This window comes from Dipodomys spectabilis, unplaced genomic scaffold, assembly GCF_019054845.1.
Source record: "Dipodomys spectabilis isolate Male_0828 unplaced genomic scaffold, ASM1905484v1 ptg000108l, whole genome shotgun sequence".
NCBI classification, from domain to species: Eukaryota; Metazoa; Chordata; class Mammalia; order Rodentia; family Heteromyidae; genus Dipodomys; species Dipodomys spectabilis.
In genome coordinates, this window is record NW_024870785.1 from 19840250 (window position 1) to 19861321 (window position 21072).

General features: G+C 36.7%; 1 protein-coding gene across 2 annotated transcripts in view; it reads right to left on the bottom strand.

Moving 5' to 3' along the window:
* Positions 1–21072, bottom strand: part of Map2k5 (mitogen-activated protein kinase kinase 5) — a 271209-nt gene that overhangs the window by 139538 nt on the left and 110599 nt on the right. For both annotated transcript variants that reach the window (XM_042687833.1, XM_042687834.1), the window contains 2 exons: positions 12863–12924; positions 6731–6779 (listed from right to left, as the gene is read on the bottom strand). In XM_042687833.1, the coding sequence (XP_042543767.1) occupies positions 6731–6779; positions 12863–12924 (111 nt within the window). The remainder of the gene's footprint in view (positions 1–6730; positions 6780–12862; positions 12925–21072) is intronic.

The window sequence follows — 21072 nt, forward strand, 5'->3', positions numbered from 1 at the left end:
CCTCTAGTTGATCCTAGGATACATGGGATTGAGACCTCAGTCTCAGAAGCTGAACCAAAATTCAAGTCATAGACCATAGCAACTGCAAATGGATACAGGGAAACTAATGTGTAGGATGAATTAAATATGCACTCTATACATTAAATAAAAGTGCCTGTTATGCTTGCATAGCAGAGAAGCCCATTTCCAGACCTCAGGCCCCATGGGCATAGAGTACAGGAGATCTCTCTAGCAGAAAGATACAGCCTGGGGAAATTTGTTGTGTCATTGCTATTCCCAACAACTAAGGATCTAAGTCCAAAAACTCAATAAAAACTATCAGCTCTCTCCCACCACCGGCCCCACTTTCTCCAGAGGTTAACTGTAACTCTTGCCTCTCTGTGGTGGGAAAAACTGACATTTCTGAGAAAATTGCCTGGATGCAGTAAGGGAACTCTGCACTAACCATAACTAGGATAAATGTCTAGTGGAATTGCAGAGGAGACTCTACTGGAAAACTGGAGTGGAACTGTGCTGTGGTCCAACGAGCTATCTCTTTCAAACTTGGCATTTTGTCAACTTGATAGTCTTCAATGAACATCCTACACTGGGTAGGGTGGAACCTCATCTGTGGGAGGGACATTTGACCCTCATATTTACATAGTTATTATTGGGTCCCAATAAATTTAAGGAAAGAAATCAGATATCAGCAGGCTTAAAATCCAGTTTACGTTGGTGGCCCACTGTAAAAAAAAATCAGTTGGATTGAGTATATTTATTATAATCAGTGGAGGTTTGTTAAATATATTAGGGACATTAGCTAAAAAGGGAGGAGTCTGGTGATTAGAGGCCAATGCTACATAAAGACCTTACAAGAATTGACCACTCTGAAATTAGCTGAAAACTCTAGGACAGATGATCTACTTACCAGCTTGATGGAACAATGGTTTGAAAAATGGAAAGGAATCATGTTGTCTATATTTGCCTCTTTAGTAATTATTTTCAGAGTAATGACTATGGTTGGTCATTGTATTTCTTGCATTAGAGGTCTTGTTCAAAGAAGAATTGAAACTGCCCTCACTAAGCACCTGTTTCTTATCAAAATATCCTATTGGATGTTACTGAATTACCCTATTGGATGCTGACTAGATTTGAAGAAAGAACATAAAATAACAGAGGGGAAATTGTAGGAGTTAGAATCTTTTCTATTAACCATTGTGGCCTGACATAAGCACTGCCTTTTTTTTTGGTCAGTCGTGGGGCTTGAACTCTGGGCTTGGGCACTGTCTGTGCATTCTCCAGCTCAAGGCTAGTGCTCTATCACTTGAGCCACAGCACTACTTTCAAATACTGCAATTTTAGGGTAGACATCATTTTGTAATTTTAACTAAGCCACTTCCAGGTATAAGAATTGTTTTTATACAAGCTGAAGGCATGGTGCCAGTAGTAGAGCATCAGAAAGTAAGAACTATTTTTCTGGCAAGTCTTGGCCAGGTGTCTTGGTTTTGGCTAATAATATAAACTTTTAATCCCTTTCAAACTAGCCATTCACACAAGATTATAAATCTAGGATCTGACCAATCACTGACAAAGGTCAGTAATGCATTAGAGCTAAAACCTGGGCTGAATACCCACCAAGTGTGCTTGCTTAGTTGCTTTACTGTCAATAGCTCACCCCTCTGCAGAAGTAAAATTCTGCCCTGCCAAGTTCCTTTTGGTTCAGTGTACTTATTCCCATGTGGCACTCCAATATCCTGAGACATTTCTAACAAGAGTAAGCGTTTTCCACACAATAAATTGCTTAAAATTCAAGTAACCTCAACTTCCCATTCCTCTCTCTGTCTAAAAAAATCTATAAGCAATCCACCAGGAAATTCAATCGAGCCTACACTTAAAATATATTCAGAATCTGGTCACTTCTCCCCATCTTTGCAATCATTTCCCTCATCTAGGTCACTAAAATCACCTGATTACTGAAACAGCTTAGTAACAGCTGGGTAAACTACATTCCATACACTTGGCTGCAGATAAGCTGACCCCTTTGCTGGCCCATAAATACTCTAGGTACAGGCCCACTCTTGGCTTGTATGCTAACTGTTCCCATGCATATCAACTTGCCACTCTTTCTTTGAGTCTGCACTCCAAAATCATCTTCTGTATGAGGGCTACTTGATTAATTTTGCAACCTATGCTTTGCAGCCCTTGCATGATCTACTTCCCCATTTTTCGTATAGCTAAGCATTTTCTAATATACTTGTTTACTTATTGTAGTTATTGTTTTCCATTTCATTCCATCCCTGCTAGAATGTACGTTTTATGAGTGCAGAAATCTTGTTTTACATACTGATATATATTTAAGTACTTAAAACAGTGCCAGGAACATAGTAGATAGAAAATAGTTGCATAATTTTTGGCATCTAAGGTACACTGAGGGTAGAGGTCTGTGTAAAGTCAGATTTATATAAATCAGGGGTAAAAAGTAAAATGTGTTCATTTGTGGAAACCACAAGACTTTGTCTAAACACAGATCTACTTAGAGAGACTTGCCTCTTTACAAAGGTGCTTTATAAAGCTTTATTTTGAGATAAAATAAGTAATACTAAGCAGCCTCATATAAACACAAAGGCAGGCACACACACACACACACACACACACACACACACACACACACACATACACACACACACACACACACACACACACACACACACACACACAGTAGTCAAGGTTTCCTCCTGTAAACTTCTGCATCTAAGTAAGCCTCCACAGACTAATTGCTAATTTTATTTTTCTACACTTAAATTCTATTCTCATTCCTTTATTTCTGGTTTCTATCCTCAGGAAGAGCGAGAGCAGTTACTGCCAGGGCATTCTCACATCTTCCACAGAAATGGCATAGGTGTTAATCTTGTATTTATGTTTGATGTGGGTAATGATAGCTATGCCTGGAGCTGTAGGTTTATTAATATGCAGGGCTCTCACCTCATTAGTGGCGATGTATGTTTTGAAGTTAAGCTGCAATGTTTGCAATGTTTTGCTGTAATGTTGGATCTGGCTCAACAGACTTTCTCACTGTTCATTTTCTTTGTTTTTACTCATAATCAGCACCTGCTATGTAGCTCATAGGGCTGCACATGTGTCTTCCACTGCTGTGTTTTCACAGCAGTTAATCTTAGTGAGAACACTGATGTCCTCATATGGTCACATCACCTTTGCTTTAACGTAAAAGATTTACAGAATATCTAACCGAGTAATATACAATATAATAAACTACTTCCTTGGCTGAGTGGCTAGGATTACAGGGTTCAGCAAGGATGAGGTGATTAGTTCATAGTTATAATAACCCATACCTACATTATTAGCATCTGATAGTGTTCAAGAACTCTCACATATATAATCTCAAATATCAAAAGAGTAAAACACACTAGTAGAAACATCTGGTAATATTTGACTATCCATTGGAACAGGGACTTTTGTATTTCAATTCCTAGTTGACATAATATACTGCCAAATAGACTAACTTGGACCAGACTCTCAAGACTCATACAATGAGTCAACAATCCTCACTGGGGAAACACTAGGGGAAAGACTCCCGATTCTCAGATTTATTTGTAAGTGACTATGTTTTATAAATTCTATGATGTACACTTACATATTTCCTATAGCTAAAAATCTAGGAAGCAAGTTAGATATGGAAAATTTTTTTTCTTTCCATATATTACTAGGTAACTGAAAATAACTCCATTTTAAAAACTGATGATCATAAAAATAAAGCAATATGTTTTTGATATGTATCTACCCCACTTTCCAAGGATAGCATTAGAAAATGGCCAGAGGAGAATACAGGTAGTTAGACCAAGACAAAGAAGGAAGAAATGTAGACTACTCATTAGTATTTCCTTTCACCATCTGTCTTCTCACAGAGCCTGCACCAGATCCTCATAAAAGGACCCCCTGTCTTTGATTTGACAGTGTGACACATATTCAGCCAGAATTCCCATCATCAATCAGAGGAAGCAAAAATGAGTATATGTGCTTTTAAGAATGTAGAGCCATGAGTTTATATAGTAAAAGTGTATAAACAAGTATATTACCTATTTAATTGCTTCAGTCAAACTTAAAAGCTCTGATCTTTAATTGCCTGATTGAACTCATCTAAAAAGCTACAATTTTTTAATCAAGGAGAAAATTAAATAGCTTTTTGGTAAATAAAAAGGCATCTTTAATCTTATTTTTATGGAATCTAAGTTATTAAATATGAACAAAACCTCAAAATAGTAAGTTAACTACTCAGCCTAGGGTAAATTTATCATCAATGCTTTCCAAAAGTTTTCAGAGACAGCTGGCTTCCTCCACTCTTCAATTAAAAAACACATGCTTTTAAATCCAGAAGGTAAAAGTTTCTGTGAATAGCTAAGAAAGTTGAGAACTAAATATGTAAATGTATTATCAAAGTATACTTATTTCTACGGCTGAGTAGTCAAGTACCTCGAGTAGCTGAGTACTAGAGAGTAAGTGCTCATCTGCACCAAGATTCAGTTGACTTCCCAGCCAGGCAGAGGGAGATTCGCATTTCCTCTTTGGCACTTACTAAAACCTAAAATCCCTTGAGAGAATTTTTGTGTACTCCATCCATACCCACATCGACCTCACTCAGCCCCTCTCAGATACCTTTCCACCATTAGTGTTTTATAGCATGCTGCTGTGGGAACTGAGAGGGCCAGCAAAGCCTGTAGAGTGAAGTACAGGCTCATGATTCCCTTTTGAAACCTCCATGCCTTCAATTACTCATATCACTGCAGTCCTCATCTGCCACAGGTGAAGAACCCTTTATTGAGCTGGGCATCATGTCACCCTATGGGGTTGGCCCACTTAGGAAGTGGAGATGGGGAGGATTGAGGTTTCAAGCTAGCCCAGTTAAAGTTAGCAAGACCTCTCATATCAACAAATAAGTCAGGCATGGTAGAAATCTATAATCATCTATGAGGGAAGGATATGTAGGAAGAGAGCCATCCAAGTCCGGCCCAGAGAAAAATATGAGACTGTGAAAAATAACTGAAGCACAAAAGGGCTGGGCTGTGGCTCAAGTGCAAGAAACACATCTTTCTATCTACTAGAGTTCTCAGCACTAATAAGTTCCCTCATGGAACATTATAGCTATGACAATTATAAGAGCAAGAATTATAAATTATAGTTATGACCATTATAAAAGCAAGTATGTCAGAATGGGGCAATTCTAGATTCACAACAACATGCCTATTTCCACAACATGGTTCTTTTAAAGAGGAATATGCTATATTGGACAGTGAAGCCTTCACTTATTTTCTTTGTCAGATGGATAGCAGATGTCCTTAAAGAGCAATAAAATGACAGTAACTGACCACTGGGAGAATTCCTATAGAAGCACTTTACGGGATGTTGGTGTGAGGGGTGGAAAAACAAGGAAGGGGAAGAAGGAATATAAGACATGCCATGTTAAATAGCATTCTCTCTTAAGCATGAAAAATGTTCCATGTGCTTACACACATTTTTTACCTAGGGAAAGAACACCAACAGCTCATCTTACTCTGTCCACATCCACAATTTGCCTCAATTACATTTTAAAAAGTAGCTTTAAAAATAATTGGCTTATGATTCCATTTAAGCAGCATATGTTTAAGAACTAAATTAATATTCTACTTGTCAAAATTTAGATATCCTCCTTAAAAGAGAAAGAAATTTGGAACCACAGGCTATTAAAACATCCATAAAAGAAGACAATCCTTAGTGACACATGTGCTACTACAGTTGAATACATTAGTTTTTCCTCCTCCTCATAGTTCATACTTCTTAAAAAACACAAATTTCCTTTAATCACATTTAATTTTATGCTGCTACATTCCCCAAATGTACATGAAGCTAGATGAAACAGATGTGTAAAATTAAACAGTATTGCTGTAGCATTAGGCCTTGAAGTTGCTTTGTTACAGTCTCTTTCTCACTCAATAATTTGCTCAAAATGAATTCAGATATTTTGGGAACATTGAAACAACAACAACAACAAACAAACAAACCACCCCCACAAAATCCAACAACAAAAGAGGCTGGGCATTGGTGGCTCATGCCTGTATTCCTAACTACTCAGGAGGCTGAAATCTGAGGATCTCAGTTGGAAGCTAGCCCAGGTTGGCTTATCTCCAATTAACCACCAAAAAGCCAGAAATGGAGCTGTGGCTCATGTGGTACAGGACTAATCTGAGCAAAAAAGCTCGGAGGCAGCAGGACTAACCTGAGCAAAAAAGCTCGAAGGCAGCATGAGTTCAAGCCCCAGGACTGGCACCAAATTTTAAAGAAAGAAAAAGAAGGAGGTTCTATTTCTAGAGCAGGACATGGTTACTGACTCTCGTCAGTTCTTAATTTAAAGTTCCATTTTTTCAGGCATGTGAAGCATCTCTTCCTTAAAAGAGTGTACAGCATCTGAAACAGTAATTCCAAGGAGGGATGTAACTAGGTAAAAAGTGAAAGTTCTGTACTCCCTACACTTAAGACAACAGACCCAGTCATTTGCAAATACTATGAAATATCTTTATAAATTAACAACCTTTATAATCAGATGAGAGCAAGAAAGAAGGAAAGGAGAAAAATACAAGAAACTTGATAGTTTGCTGACTATTAATTGCATCCGTTGGTTGCAAAGTCAGATCGTTTATTCGGACTGGTCAGAGCTATATCCTCACCCCAAATTATGTCATAGCTGGAACCCAGCACATACCTCTGTGCAAAATCTTTAAACTCCACAAATACGTAAGTCCTTTAACGACCTAAATTTATGAAAGAAAAAGAAAACAGTATAATTATGGTTTTATAGAAAACTTTGCACTGTTAAACATTATTGACCATATTTTTTCTTTAAAACTGTCAAGCATTTATTGTACACAACCTATCCCATCACACTCTATGGAGACATCAAATATAAAAGTCAAATGTTCCTTCCTTGTTTTCTTCAATGTTCTGAAGATGTGCCAAATGAAAGAAATAACTGTATAATATGTGCAAAATGTATGCAGATTTGGGAAAGCCAAACTCTTAAAGGGAACTGGGGAACATTAGTGAAACATCTGGAGGAATTATTTGTATTATTTAAAACTTTCCTGAAAGTATAATATAATCTCAAAAGAAAAAGTGTTTTTTGTTTGTTTGTTTTTTTGTCTTGCCAGTCGTGGGGCTTGAAATCTGGGCCTGGGTGCTGTCCCTGAGCTCTTCAGCTCAAGGCTGTTACTAGGGATTGAACTCAGCTCAAGGCTAGCGCTCTACTACTTGAGCCACGCACCACTTCTGGTTTTCTGGTGACGAATTGGAGATAAGAATCTCACAGACTTTCCTGCCTAGACTGGCTTTGAACTGCAACCCTCAGATCTCAGCCTCCTGAGTAGCTAGGATTACAGGCATGAGCCACTAGCATCTGGCTATAAAAGATCCTTAAAAATACTTTTTAGCCAGGTATAGTGATTTGTGTCTATAATCCTAGCTACTTAGGAGCTGGGGATAGGAGCATAATGATTCAAGGACAACCTGGGCTAAAAACATTAGGAAGACATTGCCCCAAAGAATAAGTTTGGCATGGTGGTTCATAGAAGTAATCTCAGCTACTAAGGAGGAATAGAAGGATTGTAGTCTCAGGCCATCTGAGGCAAAAAGCATAAGACCCTATCTGAAAAATAACTAAAGCAAAAGGGTTAGGGATGTGACTCAAGTGGTAAAACACTTGCCAGGTAAGTACAAGGCCTTGGGTTCAAACTCTAGTATTAGAAAACAAAACAAAACAAAAAATACAAAAAAATCACATAACTCTATGTTAAGTTTACTGTTCTAGGAAAGAACAATACACATTAAATGATCCTCACGAGCCAATCTGGTGGGTGCAAAGCAATACTCAAAGTGCAGATCAAGAAAATGAAATGAAAAAAAATTAATACATAAATCCAATTGAAATTTTTTTCTTTAGTAGCCCGAGTTAAGAATAATTAGTTAAATAAAATACAAAAGGGAAAAAATGTTTTAAAGACCCTAGGGAAACAAGTTACAGGTACTACTTCTATGCACAAAATTTAGTCAGGGGTTGCCATTAAAACTTTCACAGACTGGGGAAATGGCTCTCTGTTGCAGTACTTTCTCAGGGTTTGCTTCTCAGCATCAATTATTTTTTTAAATAAAGCTTTCAAAATCTTCATATAAGCCGGGTACCAGTGGCTCACACCTGTAATCCTAACTACTCAGGAGGCTGAGATTTGAGGACCCAGCTTCAAAGCCAACCCAGGTAGGAAAGTCCATGAGACTCTTATCTCCAATTAACCATCAGAAAACCAGAAATGGTGCTGTGGTTCAAGTGGTAGAGTGCTTGCCTTGAGCTGAAAAGCTCAGGGACAATACCCAGGCCCAGAGTTCAAGCCCCAGGGCTGACCAAAAAAAAAAAACAAAAAACAAAATCTTCATGTGAAAAATGTTGTAGAAGATGTATGTGTTTTAGTCACAATTACTGGCTTTGTATGCACATGGATTATGAATTTAAAATTTAAATTGACTTCATAATTAGAGGAAGTAAACAAACCACAATTACGTCAAACTTACTAAAAGTTTTTAAAAGTACCTCATATTACAGAGAGTTTTAGATGAGTCTGGGCTATGGGGACAAGAAAACCTACCCAAAGGAGAAGTGACTGAGTGGTTTATATAATAGTGCTGAGTGGAGGAGGCTAGCCCATTTTAAGTTCTCACAGTAGAATGTACTGAAAGAGTTGCTAACATAGAATGATTAATTCTATTACATGTTTATCTAAAAGAAAAGAATAAAGTTTGTGCCAAATGATTTCTTCCAGAGTTTGGAATAACTAACATTATAATAAAGTACACTTTCTGAACAGTAAGACATAAAAAGAAAACAAAAATATTAATAACACGTTATAAACTGTATACATGTATTGATATGTCCTGATGTATCCTAAAATACATATTACTGTGTCAATAAAAAATTACCATATATTTTAGAAATATATTAATGAAAATTTTTTAACAGGAGTAAATAAAACAAAAATATTTAAAAAAATAACATCAACAATAAAAAACTTTGTCATAGAAGGAGCTCATTTTATTTTATTTTATTTTTTGGGTCTGGTCATGGGGCCTGAACTCTGGGCCTGGGCGCTGTCCCTTAGCTCTTCAGCTCAAGGCTAGCGCTCTACCACTTGAGCCACAGCACCACTTCCAGCTTTTTTCTTTTTGCTTATGTGGTGCTGATTCTTTTTGCTTATGTGGTGCTGAGGAATCGAACCCAGGGCCTCATGCATGTAAGGCAAGCGCTCTACCACTGAGCCACCTTCCCAGCCCCAAGGAGCTCATTTTATTTAGCAGAGAAGCAATGGTCTTTTGAGTCCAGGGGATATATGGTTAAACATCTCAACTGAGAAGCTGAGTCATATACAATAAACTGTGTTATAGATGGTCTATCATTAACTCTGATTCAACAGAAAATGGTAAAAAAAAAAAACAAAACAAAAAACCCACACACATACAAGGGGAGGGAGGGAGGAAAGGAGGAAAACCAAAGGGGATATACAATCCAAGATATTTAGATTGTCAGGCAAAACAAATACTGTACTGATTTCATCATATTTGCTAAAATTATAAATTTTCTTAAGAGATTCAAAGAAGAAAATAATATACTCTGTCAAAATAAACTGTATTTTCATTTTTCTTTAAAGCATATCAGCATCTGCACACTAGAGAAGCAGAAATCTGCCTTTTGAAAATCTAGAGTATTATTGGTATTCAGTAGGCTTGGTTTACAACAATGAATTGACAAAACCTTGACACAAAAAGTACTTATATCTGCTGTCAATCACTCACTCCTTGACATGTCAAGTGCACATTCTTTCAGGGACAACTTCAATCAACATTAGCACTCAAAATATAGTACACAATGTCACTCTTCAGAAATGAGAGGAAAAATAAAATGTGTTAGGTGCTAGGGAAAGGCAGACGGGTGTTATTCTTTATAGGAGACCAGATTCAAATGGATAGTGAATAAAAATCAGGAGCAAGTTTAAGAGGCAGAAATAAGTTAGTGTACATGGATTTCTTCAAGGAAAAAAATTTTCTCTTGCCATACAAGAGAAAATTTGAAGCACAGCTTATAGAGGCTGAAAGGGGTCCAGCCTACAGTGAACCTTGGAAGTATGCAATTGTCTTACACACCAGGTTATTAGAGCCTGTAAAATAAAGTTAACTTGGAGAGAAGAGATAACCTAAACATGGTTCTAAGACAAATCTGAAAGTTGGGCATGGTTGGTGTATGCCTGAAGACTGTACTCATAGGCTGATGTGGACTACTTAAGCCAGGGGTTTGAGAACAGCACTCAACAGTGACATAAGATCCCATCTCAAAGAAAAGAGAAAAAAAACATCTAAAGCAATTGTTACTTCATTATTGTTGTTCGTATTTCTCTTTTTTTGTTTTTAACCCAGTTCTCCCTTTTATTCCTCCCTAAATTTTTTCTCAGATTCTTAGAGTGAAAGAGTAAGGGCCAGTCTTCTGTTTAAATTAACACTGATTAAACAAGCTATTTAAACTTTTTTCTGAACTTCATTTTTGCATACTAGAATATAGTTCAATAATCCACATTTTACAGAACTGGTGAGTTTGTATACAAGCATTCAACGGTGATTGACACATGACATACAACTATTTCCCACCTTCCAATTTCTATAGCTTTAGACTTGGCAAGAGCTATAGCAACATTCACTTGCTTTTTTTACCTCACTGAGGAAACTCAAGAGGAAGATGGTAATGCCATTTTGGGGACACTATGGGAGACATAACCAAGGATATTAGGGACTCCATTGAGCTGTGTGAATGTGTATTTTAGAAACCATGACCTACAACCCATCAATTCTCTCGTCCTACTATGACGATATAATCCTCCCAGCAACAGGCATAAGCCCTGTGCCAGGCTGTATTTGCCAGCTACAAAAACAAAAACAAAAACAAAAAACATCCAAGTTTGAAGCTTGTTCAGATTATACACAAAAATATGCTATGGAGGCACTGAGCAAGGTTAGGACATAGGCAGAGTTTACAAAATAGAAGAAAAGCATTCTACTTCAGCCATAAGATTCTTACTATTATCTGATAAGACAAAAGCTGGAGAAATCAGATACATTTTGGGGGAAAAAAAGAACAAAAACAATCCTTAATTTAAATTGTGTATATACTCCAATGTATATATACAAACGTAAACAATGACTTGGAATGGCACTTCTTTTTAATGCCTTTCACTGACCTAATTTTTGTCATATTTTCAACTACAGAATAGGCAAGCCCTATATTTAAAGCAGGTTGGGTTTGCCAGCTGACTCCACTCACTTCACAGTCTTCCAACTCGAATAGAATTGAAAACCCAGTGGCCTTGTCAGGATGCCCTGCGTGAGAGGGAGGCAAGATTTATGAAGTCTAGGAAGAACATGCTTCTTTATTGAAGAAGGCAGATTTCCATTTTTGCTAAGTTCAATAGGTAACTGAGAATAGAACTTGAGCATATTTTTTTCTTTCTCAACTGTAACCCTTGCCTTTTTTCACCCTTTATATACAGGTTATTAAACTTTAGAAGCAAAACTGCCAAAAGCCACAAAGCATTTATTCCTCTGAGATCAGATGAAGAAATGAAACATTTTTATTTTCAGCTAAAATGATTTAAGTACTCAAATTTCAAACTAAACTAATCTGCCTCCACATGTAGATTAGAAGCTACTCAGCAGCAACAGCATCAGAAAAGAAAGTTCTAATCACCCTGGGCAGTTCACACTAGTAATTGGAAAGAAAAAAGGAAAGCTGTGAATTACAATGAACTAAGACTAAATAAGTGTCCATGTTGGATTAAAGAATTTGAGTTGTCAGTTTGATGTATAATGAATGTGAAAATAAGCCATTTAATTAAATGGTACATGATATAATCACTTTGTTCTGCATTAAACTACATAAGTTATCAGAGTACCTTTGGCTTAGAAATTGTTTACTATTAACCACCCAATGACTTCTCTTAGACACTAGCCCATGTTATTCCAAATTTTAAATCTGAAACTTATATAGTAATTTAGCTAATATATTTTATCTACTTATAGAAAACACAAAAAACGGGAGATTGGATTTTAGTCACAAAAGGAGTACATTCCTATAGAGAGTTGATAAAAATTTTAAAACCAAGAGCACAAAATGACAACAAAAACATTTAAAATAATCTCTTTTGTAGACTGTTTTAGTCATTTAAATTCTTAAACTATTTCTTAATCATAATGCCAATAACCACAAAGAAAAATGTTGCCAACCATTTTCTTTCTGGGGAAAGCTAGAAATCCTACTGGTCAATCTTAGCACTAAGATCCCAGTAAACTCAGGATAGTAGAATGGTAATGCTAAACCTAAGGGATGTCAGGTGACTATGTTGAGACTCAGCTTATGAAAAGAAGAAAAGAAAAAGATGAAAGCAGAAGAAAGGTAAGAAAGACATGACAGCCAGCTTGGTTTAAAGATAAACATCCTGAAGAAATAAGAATAGGGTTAAGAGCTGGGCGCAGGTGGCTCATGCCTGTAATCCTAGCTATTCAGTAGGCTGAGATCTGAGGATCGCCATTCAAAGCCAGCCCAGACAGAAAAGTCCATGAGACTCGTGTCTCCAATAAACCACCAGAAAACCGTAAGTGGCGCTGTGGCTCAAGTGGTAGAGCACTAGCCTTGAGCTGAAGAGCTGAGGCACAGCGTCCAGGCTGAAGTCAAGCCCCATGACCGACAAAGAAAAAAATAGGGTTAAGATTAAATTATGAAAGTTTCCTATTACAAAAGTCATATACTTACTGCTACTGCAATTCTTCCAAGGACATGCTCTGGAATTTTTCTATATACATCCAAAGATCCCCCTATAGAGACAAAGACATGTATTATAACAAATGAAGCTACTAGAATATTATACTGGGCTCTTCCTCTGTGTATTCATTGTGAGAATATGATTTTCTCTTTTTATATTGTATATGTCAGGTAAAACGGTTTTAGTTTAATTTGGTATTGTTCCAGATGAAGTATAACTAGATACTACATATCATTCAACTATATAGTAATATACATTAAAAAAAGCCTCTTAGAATCATCATCTCATCAAGCAATGCTGGACAGGATATTATTGATTAGTCCAATAACTTTATTTAACAGCTAGAAGAAACTGAGAAATGTGTGGTTAGTCAGCCATGAATCAGCTGATAGCAGAGCTCAGAAAAGATATGAATCTTTAGCCAGGCGCCAGTGGCTCATGCCTCTAATTCTAGCTACTCAGGAGGCTGAGATCTGAGTATCGCAGTTCAAAGCCAGCCCAGGCAGGAAAATCCATGAGACTCTCATCTCCAATAAACCACTCAGAAAACTGGAAGTGGTACAGTGGCTCAAGTGGTAGAGTGCTAGCCTTGAGCTGAAGAGCTGAGGGACAGCATTCAGGCCTAGAGTTCAAACCTATGAATCTTTGAACTCCCCTAAATGTAAATGTAAATACCTTTCTTTTTATAGCTTAAAAACTGAGCCTTAGCTGGATGCCAGTGGCTCACACCTGTAGTTCTAGCTATCCAGGAGACTGAGATCTGAGGATCAGTTTGAAGCCAGCCTAAGAAAGGAAAGTTCCTGAAGACTCTTATCTTCAATTAAACCAGCAAAAAGCTAGAAGTGGAGCTGTGGCTCAAGTGACTTTTAAGTTCAGGGACAGTTCACAGGCTCTAAGTTCAAGCCCCAGGACCAGCACAAAAAGAAGAAAAAAAAAATCAATTAAAAAAAAAAAACACCTATCCCTCAAGGTGTTATCAGTGTGACACATACTGACAGAATTTATTATCAATTCAGATTTGGTCTTCAAAGCATTCAGAAACAAACTATGCTTGACAAAAAAGGTACAGTTACATATGTAACTGTAACCCCTCTGCACTTCACCTTGACAATAAAATTAAATTTAAAAATTAAAAACAAAAACAAAAAAAGAAATTCACCTGAGGCTCTGTTTGAATGTCTTGCTCATGATTCCAGATCACGGGTTTGTTCTCAGTGACCTGTCTGCCCTCTGCTCCCAGAGCATATACCATCCCTGACCAGTCATTTTACTGCATGCCACTGTACACCATAAGGACCAAGAGGAAGACTACTAGTAGATCTGCCAAATCCCATGTTACATTATTGTAAATACTGATGTGTATTAAATGAATGAGCAACATTACTGTCATATTAGTCCCCACATTTGCCTGAAAATGACCATTATTATTCAAGTCAACAAAACTGTAATCAGGAACCATAAGAAAAATTTTAAACCATAAGCAAAAATTTTAGTTTTTAATAGTTAAAAAGGTAAAAAGTTCTTCCCTGTAATATGTTTCGTTTTTGTTTTGAGTGAGGGGGAACACCTCCTCCATAGTGGTAATCTAAATACTCGTATATACAATATTACTAAATGGATTTAGGTTTTCAGTCAGTAAGAAAGCATATCATAAAACTCTTCTACTTAAAACTTTTCAACAGTGCCTTGTGAAGGTTAAGATGTATTTGTGGCTTTAAGTATCACTATCTCACAAAACTGTGAAATTTATGAAATCACTAAATCTCAATAAAAATTATTTAAAAATAAAAAAAATTCAGGGGCTTCCTAATAAATGCAGACTAAAATCCAAACTCCTTACTATGGTCTAGCTTCTTGTCCATTCTCATGTTATCTCATCATTGGCATTTTTGTTGGCTTTTGATTTTGTCAAACTTGCATATATTTTGGAACACTTATATTTGCTGGTACTTTTACCTCTCCTTCCCTATGACTTTCTCTGAGCTACTTCATGCACATTAAAGTCTTTACTATATTGCTACTTATACAAAAAGGCCATCCCTAACCACCCTATCTATTACTCGCTGTATTAGTCATCCTCTGTCCTGCTTTATCCCTGAGATTATACTGTAAATTTCTTCTCTCTTCATTTCTTGAATATAAGCTTATGGAACAAGGATCAAATCTTATTCACGTTTCTATCCCTAGTGTCTCAAAGTGCTCAGTAATAACTAGAAAAAAAGTGAGATCAAAATAAAATAGATAATGGGAGAGAAAATTGTCCAAAAGTAGGATTTAAACAAAATGAAAGAAAAGAAATGATAGTTGCAGTCTGGCAAAGTTTTCTATTTAAATATTTTTGGTATGGTTTAAGCCATATAATATTATGGCATATAATATTATATATATTGTATTATTATATATTACATATTGTATATATAGTAACTAAAGGAAGCCATGCATAAAGAACTAAAGTATAAAAAAATATAAAAAAGAACTAAAGTGTAAGAGGCTAATGTTCCTAACAAAGCTATCAATAAAAGATAAAAATCATATGTAATCAAATAGAAAAATTTTAGTTGAAAAATATAGTAACAAAAATAAAATTTCACTTCAGAGGATCACCAGCATATTGAGAAGGCAGAAAAAAGAATAAAGGGATATGAAGATGAGCCATTTGAAAACCTACTCTGATTTAAAAAAAAAAAAAAAGAAAAGTGAATAAAAGACCTATTGGATTACTATCAAGCATGGCAATACATACATAATGAGAAAGATCAGAGGCAATAGACTGATATACTTGAATAGCTGAAAAAAAAATTAAACAATTCTATGTCCAGCAAAACTGTAATGAATAAGGGAGAAATAAAAACTGAAAGAAATTTTCACTAGCTAATGTATCATAGAAGAGATATAAACTGTACTCCTTCAGTCAGAAGAAATATCAGATTAACTTATAAGACAGTAATCAAATCAATATGAAGAAACAGAATCTGAATTAGTACAGGTAACTCCATACAAATTATAAGAAAGATAAATGGGAGTTAAAATGTTTTCTCCTGATTTAAAAGACAACTGCATAAATCATTAATTATATACCTATATTGTATACACCATTTACAAAATGTAATTTATATAAGAATAAGAGAAAAAAATGAGAAGTAATAGAACTATATAAGAGCACGGTGGTTTTTTTATAAAGATGGTTTCTGACATAATGGTTCAATGTACATTTTTTAAATTTCATGATGGTACAAAAATGATACATATTTAGAGGATCACTCTTTAGGGGTCACACTTTGTGGCAACTACTCTGAGCCTTCATCTCCTCTCAGACTAGAGATAGGTAGCAAGATCAGCTCTTTCTAAGCTGGGCAGCAGCTGTGAACTGCTGCTCCCAATCAGCCCCTTGATCACAAGGGCAAACAAAACAATAATCCAGAGTGTACTGTTGGCTAAGCTACCATGGTCAATAGGTTACGTTTATTAAATGTATTTTATGATATTTTCAATTTACAATTTACAATAGGTTTACTGGGATATTGTCTTAACCTAAGTTGAGGAGCATTTTTAAAGTTGTTACTAATCTGAACTAAACTGTTAGAAATTAAAATATTAGGGGGGGGAGGCTGGGAAGGGATGTGAAGGGTAAACAAAGGAGGAGGCTTCAATGCTTGATAAGAAATGTACGCATTATCCTGCCCATGTAATTGTAATCCCTCTGTACAGTGTGTTCACAAAAAAAATAAAAAATAAAAATAAAAAAATTAAAAATTAAAATATTAACTATAATCCATAAGGTACCCACTAAAGATACAACTCAAAAAATAAATAATAAAAGAATCAGATGGGAATTTAAATAATACTTTAGAAAATACCTATTTAATATGAAAGAAAGAGGAATATAGAAATACAGGAATATAAAGGAATATAGGAACATAGAGGATGTAAGACCTACAGAAAAATGGGAAATACAAATCTTACTTTGCCAGTAATTACATTAAATTTAAATGGTTTGCACACTCTGATTAAATGAGAAAGTGCCAAAACAGACTAAGGTTCATAGAACTAAACAGATTGGAAGTAAAAGATGTAAGGATATACTATAAAGTACACACAGTGATCAACAAGGAACTAGAGCAACAGTATCAACATCAGACAAAGCAGATCTTTAGACAACTATTGTTACTAGAGCCAAAGAAAGGCATCCTCTTTTTCTTCCTTTCATTTGTGTGTGTGTGTGTGTGTGTGTGCGCCCGCACGTGTGTGCGCACACCCACCACACGCATGCCAGTACTGGGGCTTGAACTCAGGAGCTCTTACTTGCATTGTTTTTACTCCAGGCTGGCACTACCACTGGGCCACAGCGCCACCATGTTTTTCCTAGTTAACTGGAAGGAGAATCTCACGAACTTTCCTGCATATACTGGCTTTGAACCTCAATTCTCAGATAGCAGCCTTTTGAATAGCTAGGATTATCTTAGAAAATGTCTCTCTTAGCCAGGCACCACTCATGTCTGGACCAGTGGTGCCTGGCTAAGAGAGACATTTTCTAAGATAAAAGAACCACTTTATCATTTAGACTTAACAATTATAGAGTTAATACGTAAGTAACAAGAGAGCCAAATTTTGTAAGGCATAAACTGATAAAACTGAAGAGAAAACTAAAAAATATTAGTTGAAAACTTCAATATCCCACTTTCAAAAATGAGTTAAAAAAAAAAACTACACAACTGGGAATGATGGCTCATGCTTTTAATCCTAGCTATTTGGAAAGTAGAGACTGGGAAGACTGAAGTTCAAGTCTAACCTGGGCAAAAGTTAATCAAACTCAACAAATAAGCTCTGCGTGGTGATACATACCTATAATCCTAGCTGTGGAAGAGACACAGATAGAAGGATAACAGCCCATGGCCAGCCCAGAAATATATGTGCCACCCTATAAGAAAAATAACCTAAAGCAAAGAGGGCTAGATTTAAGTAGTGATTTAAGTAGTAGACCAATTGCTTAACAAGTGTGCAGCCCTGAGTTCAAATCCAAGTACTACCAAAACAAAAAACAAAAACAAGATCATCTACGTAGTAGATTAAAAAAGAAATAAAATACTTGAAAAACACTATGAACCAATCAAGTCCAACAGATACGTATAGAGTACCACAAAGTCCACGATAAAACTGCAGAATAGAAGCTTCCCAAGCACTCAATGAGTGTGAAGTATTGGGCAATGAAGTACAGATTTGAGTCACAAATAGAGCAACAGGCTAGCTAAAAGCCAAAAAGAAAGGGGATGGAGGGAGTATAAGTCACAACTATAAGATAAGCCAGGCCACTCTTGCAACATGCTAGAACCTAACTGAAGTATAAGTCATCAGTTCTCACAAGTCTTAATCTGTGTGGAGATTTGGTGCAACAGTGACTCCTGCTTTATAGGAAAGCTTTGGAAAAGAAATCATTTCATTGCCCCTCACATCTCTTTGAATTACAGTCAAGCCCCATCTTGAAAGGGATGGGGCCTATGGACTTGGAAACAAGCAACAATTGCCTGGGGCTACTCTGAGGGTGTTGAAAGGGACATAGCCAGCAAAGGCAGTTGTGGGGAGGGCCAGAATCAGATCCCACAGAGAAGTCTGTCATTGGGAGCTCAGGCTCTGAACAGTATGGGGTTTTGAGGTTTTATACTCTGTGGTCTGGAAAGGATCAAACCTATGAATCACTGCAGAATTGACAGATCTAGCCCAAGCCGTTGTCCAGAAAAAAGGTTTGTCTCAGCAGGCCTGTGGAGTGGTTGCTACCAAGTACTCTGAGTTTAAGTCCAGTGGACCATGCTATTTCCAGCATGGATCACTACAGAGGCAGGATTGGAAAACTGAGTCAAGAAGGTGCATCACCATATTTTCCCAGTTTAGTTCCTAGTTTAGATCTCATGTACCTATCAATTTAATTCTATGTACAGACGGGGGAGGGAGGAGAGAGAGTGGGGAATGGAAAGGAACCTCTAGGCTCCAGTATTTGTTGCTCTGGGTGCACAGACAAAAGGTATGAAACAAGAAGAAAGCTGCCCAGTCCATGGGCTGCAAAGTTCATTGGGATAGTAGTGGCTCCAGGTGTGCAAAGGAGGGAAGCTTCTAAAGTGACTGCAGCCCTGACACTGACCATTAATCATTGATTAGTGTGGCCTTCAGTTGACTGTGGAGCCACACAGTTGTTGCTGTTATGGAAGGTTGTTTTCGCCAATATGAGTGGTACTGGAAACTTAGCCACCAAGAGAAGACTGCTGGCTAAGAAGTCAAATGAACAAAATTGAAAGAGATGCACAACTCACAACCTAGTAACATAAACATAAAAAAGGCATTATGCCTCCTCTCTAAGTTAAGACTCTTTAAATGAATCAAGAAATACTGAAATGGCTGAAGTACCAGGCAAAGAAATAAAGATCTGCTTTTAAAAATTATCAATAAAGGGGCTGGGAAGGTGGCTCAGTGGTAGAGCGCTTGCCTTGCATGCATGAGGCCCTGGGTTCCATTCCTTAGCAAAAAAAAAGTCAGAAGTGGTGCTGTGGCTCAAGTGGTAGAGTGCTAGCCTTGAGCTGAAGAGCTGAGGGACAGTGCCCAGGCCCAGAGTTCAGGCCCCATGACTGGACCAAAAAAAAAAAAAAAAAAAATCAATGAAGGGGCTGGGAATGTGGCTTAGTGGTAGAGTGTTTGCCTAGCATGCATGAAGCCCTGGGTTCAATTCTTCACTACCACATAAATAGAAAAAGTTGGAAGTGGTGCTGTGGCTCAAGTGAAGAGTATTAGCAGTGAACAAAAGAAGCTCAGGGACAGTGCCCAGGTCCTGAGTTCAAGTCCCAGGACTGACAAAAAAAAAAAAAATTATCAATGAAGCAGGGCACTGATCACATAACTATGATTTTAGCTACTATACAGAGGGCTGAGATCTGAGGATCACATTTCAAAGCCAGCTAGGCAATAAAGATCACAAGACTCTTATCTCCAATTAATCAGCAAAATTCCAGCAATGAAGTTGTGGTTCAAGAAGTAGCAATAGCCTTGAGTAAAGAAAGCTTGAGAATAGCGCCTAGCTCCAAGATCAAGCCCCAGGACCAGCGCGCGCGCACGCACGTGCGCGTGCGCACACACACACACACACACACACACACACACACACACACACACACACCCCAAACATAAAAATTATCAATGACATTTTCACAATTAAAAAAACTTACTAATATAAAAAATTATCAATGACCTCAAAGAGGATTAAAATAAACAACTGACATCATCCAGAAGGAAATGTATTCTTTGCCTGACTTATGTAACTATAAGTCCTCTGTTTTTAGCCTTTTCAAATACAAATTAAAAAAATAAAATAAATAGTTGAATGATGTAAGGAAGATAATTTAAGATATGGATGAGAAAGTAGCAAAAATGGATGAGTAGTTCAACAAGGATACTGAGATTCTGGGAGAAAACTCCCACACAAATCTTGAAAGTGAAAAAGTCAATAAATCCAATAACCACAATGAAAAGCATCACCGATAAACTTAGATAAAAAGGAAAAAAGACTATCAGAGACTGAAGATAAACCTGAGGAAATATTATATTCTGACAGCAATAAACAAGCATGGTTACAATTTTCAAGGACGTTGGGACAATATTGATCAATACCCAAATTTAAGCATCCATGGAGTGGGAGAAGGAACTGAAACACAAACTAAAGAAAATGTCTTCAAGGAAATTATCACAGAAAATTTCCCAAATTTTCGGTAAAATATGGACATTCAAATACGTCCAAGAACATATAGAACCCTAAATAGACATGATCAGAATAGAACCTGTCCACATCACTTTATAATCAAAATTCTAAGAACTACTGAACACAGAAAGAACACTGGAAGCTACAAAATAAAACATGAACTTACAAACCCATTAGAATTACATCAGACCTCAGCAAAAACCCTGAAAGTCAGGAAAGTGTGAAATGGTATATTTCAAACTTTGAAAGTTAGTAACCACCAGCCACTATTACTATTTCCCATTATCTTTTAAAATTAATAGCAAAAAAAGGACCTTCCAAGAAAAAGACAAGTAAGCAATTCATCACAACTAAAGTGAGCACTACTGAACATATGTACACCTACATACAGATGAAGACGACAGTCACAAGTAAGAGAATCAGGAAAGAATACATTTCTGAAAAGGAACAGATTTAAAATTA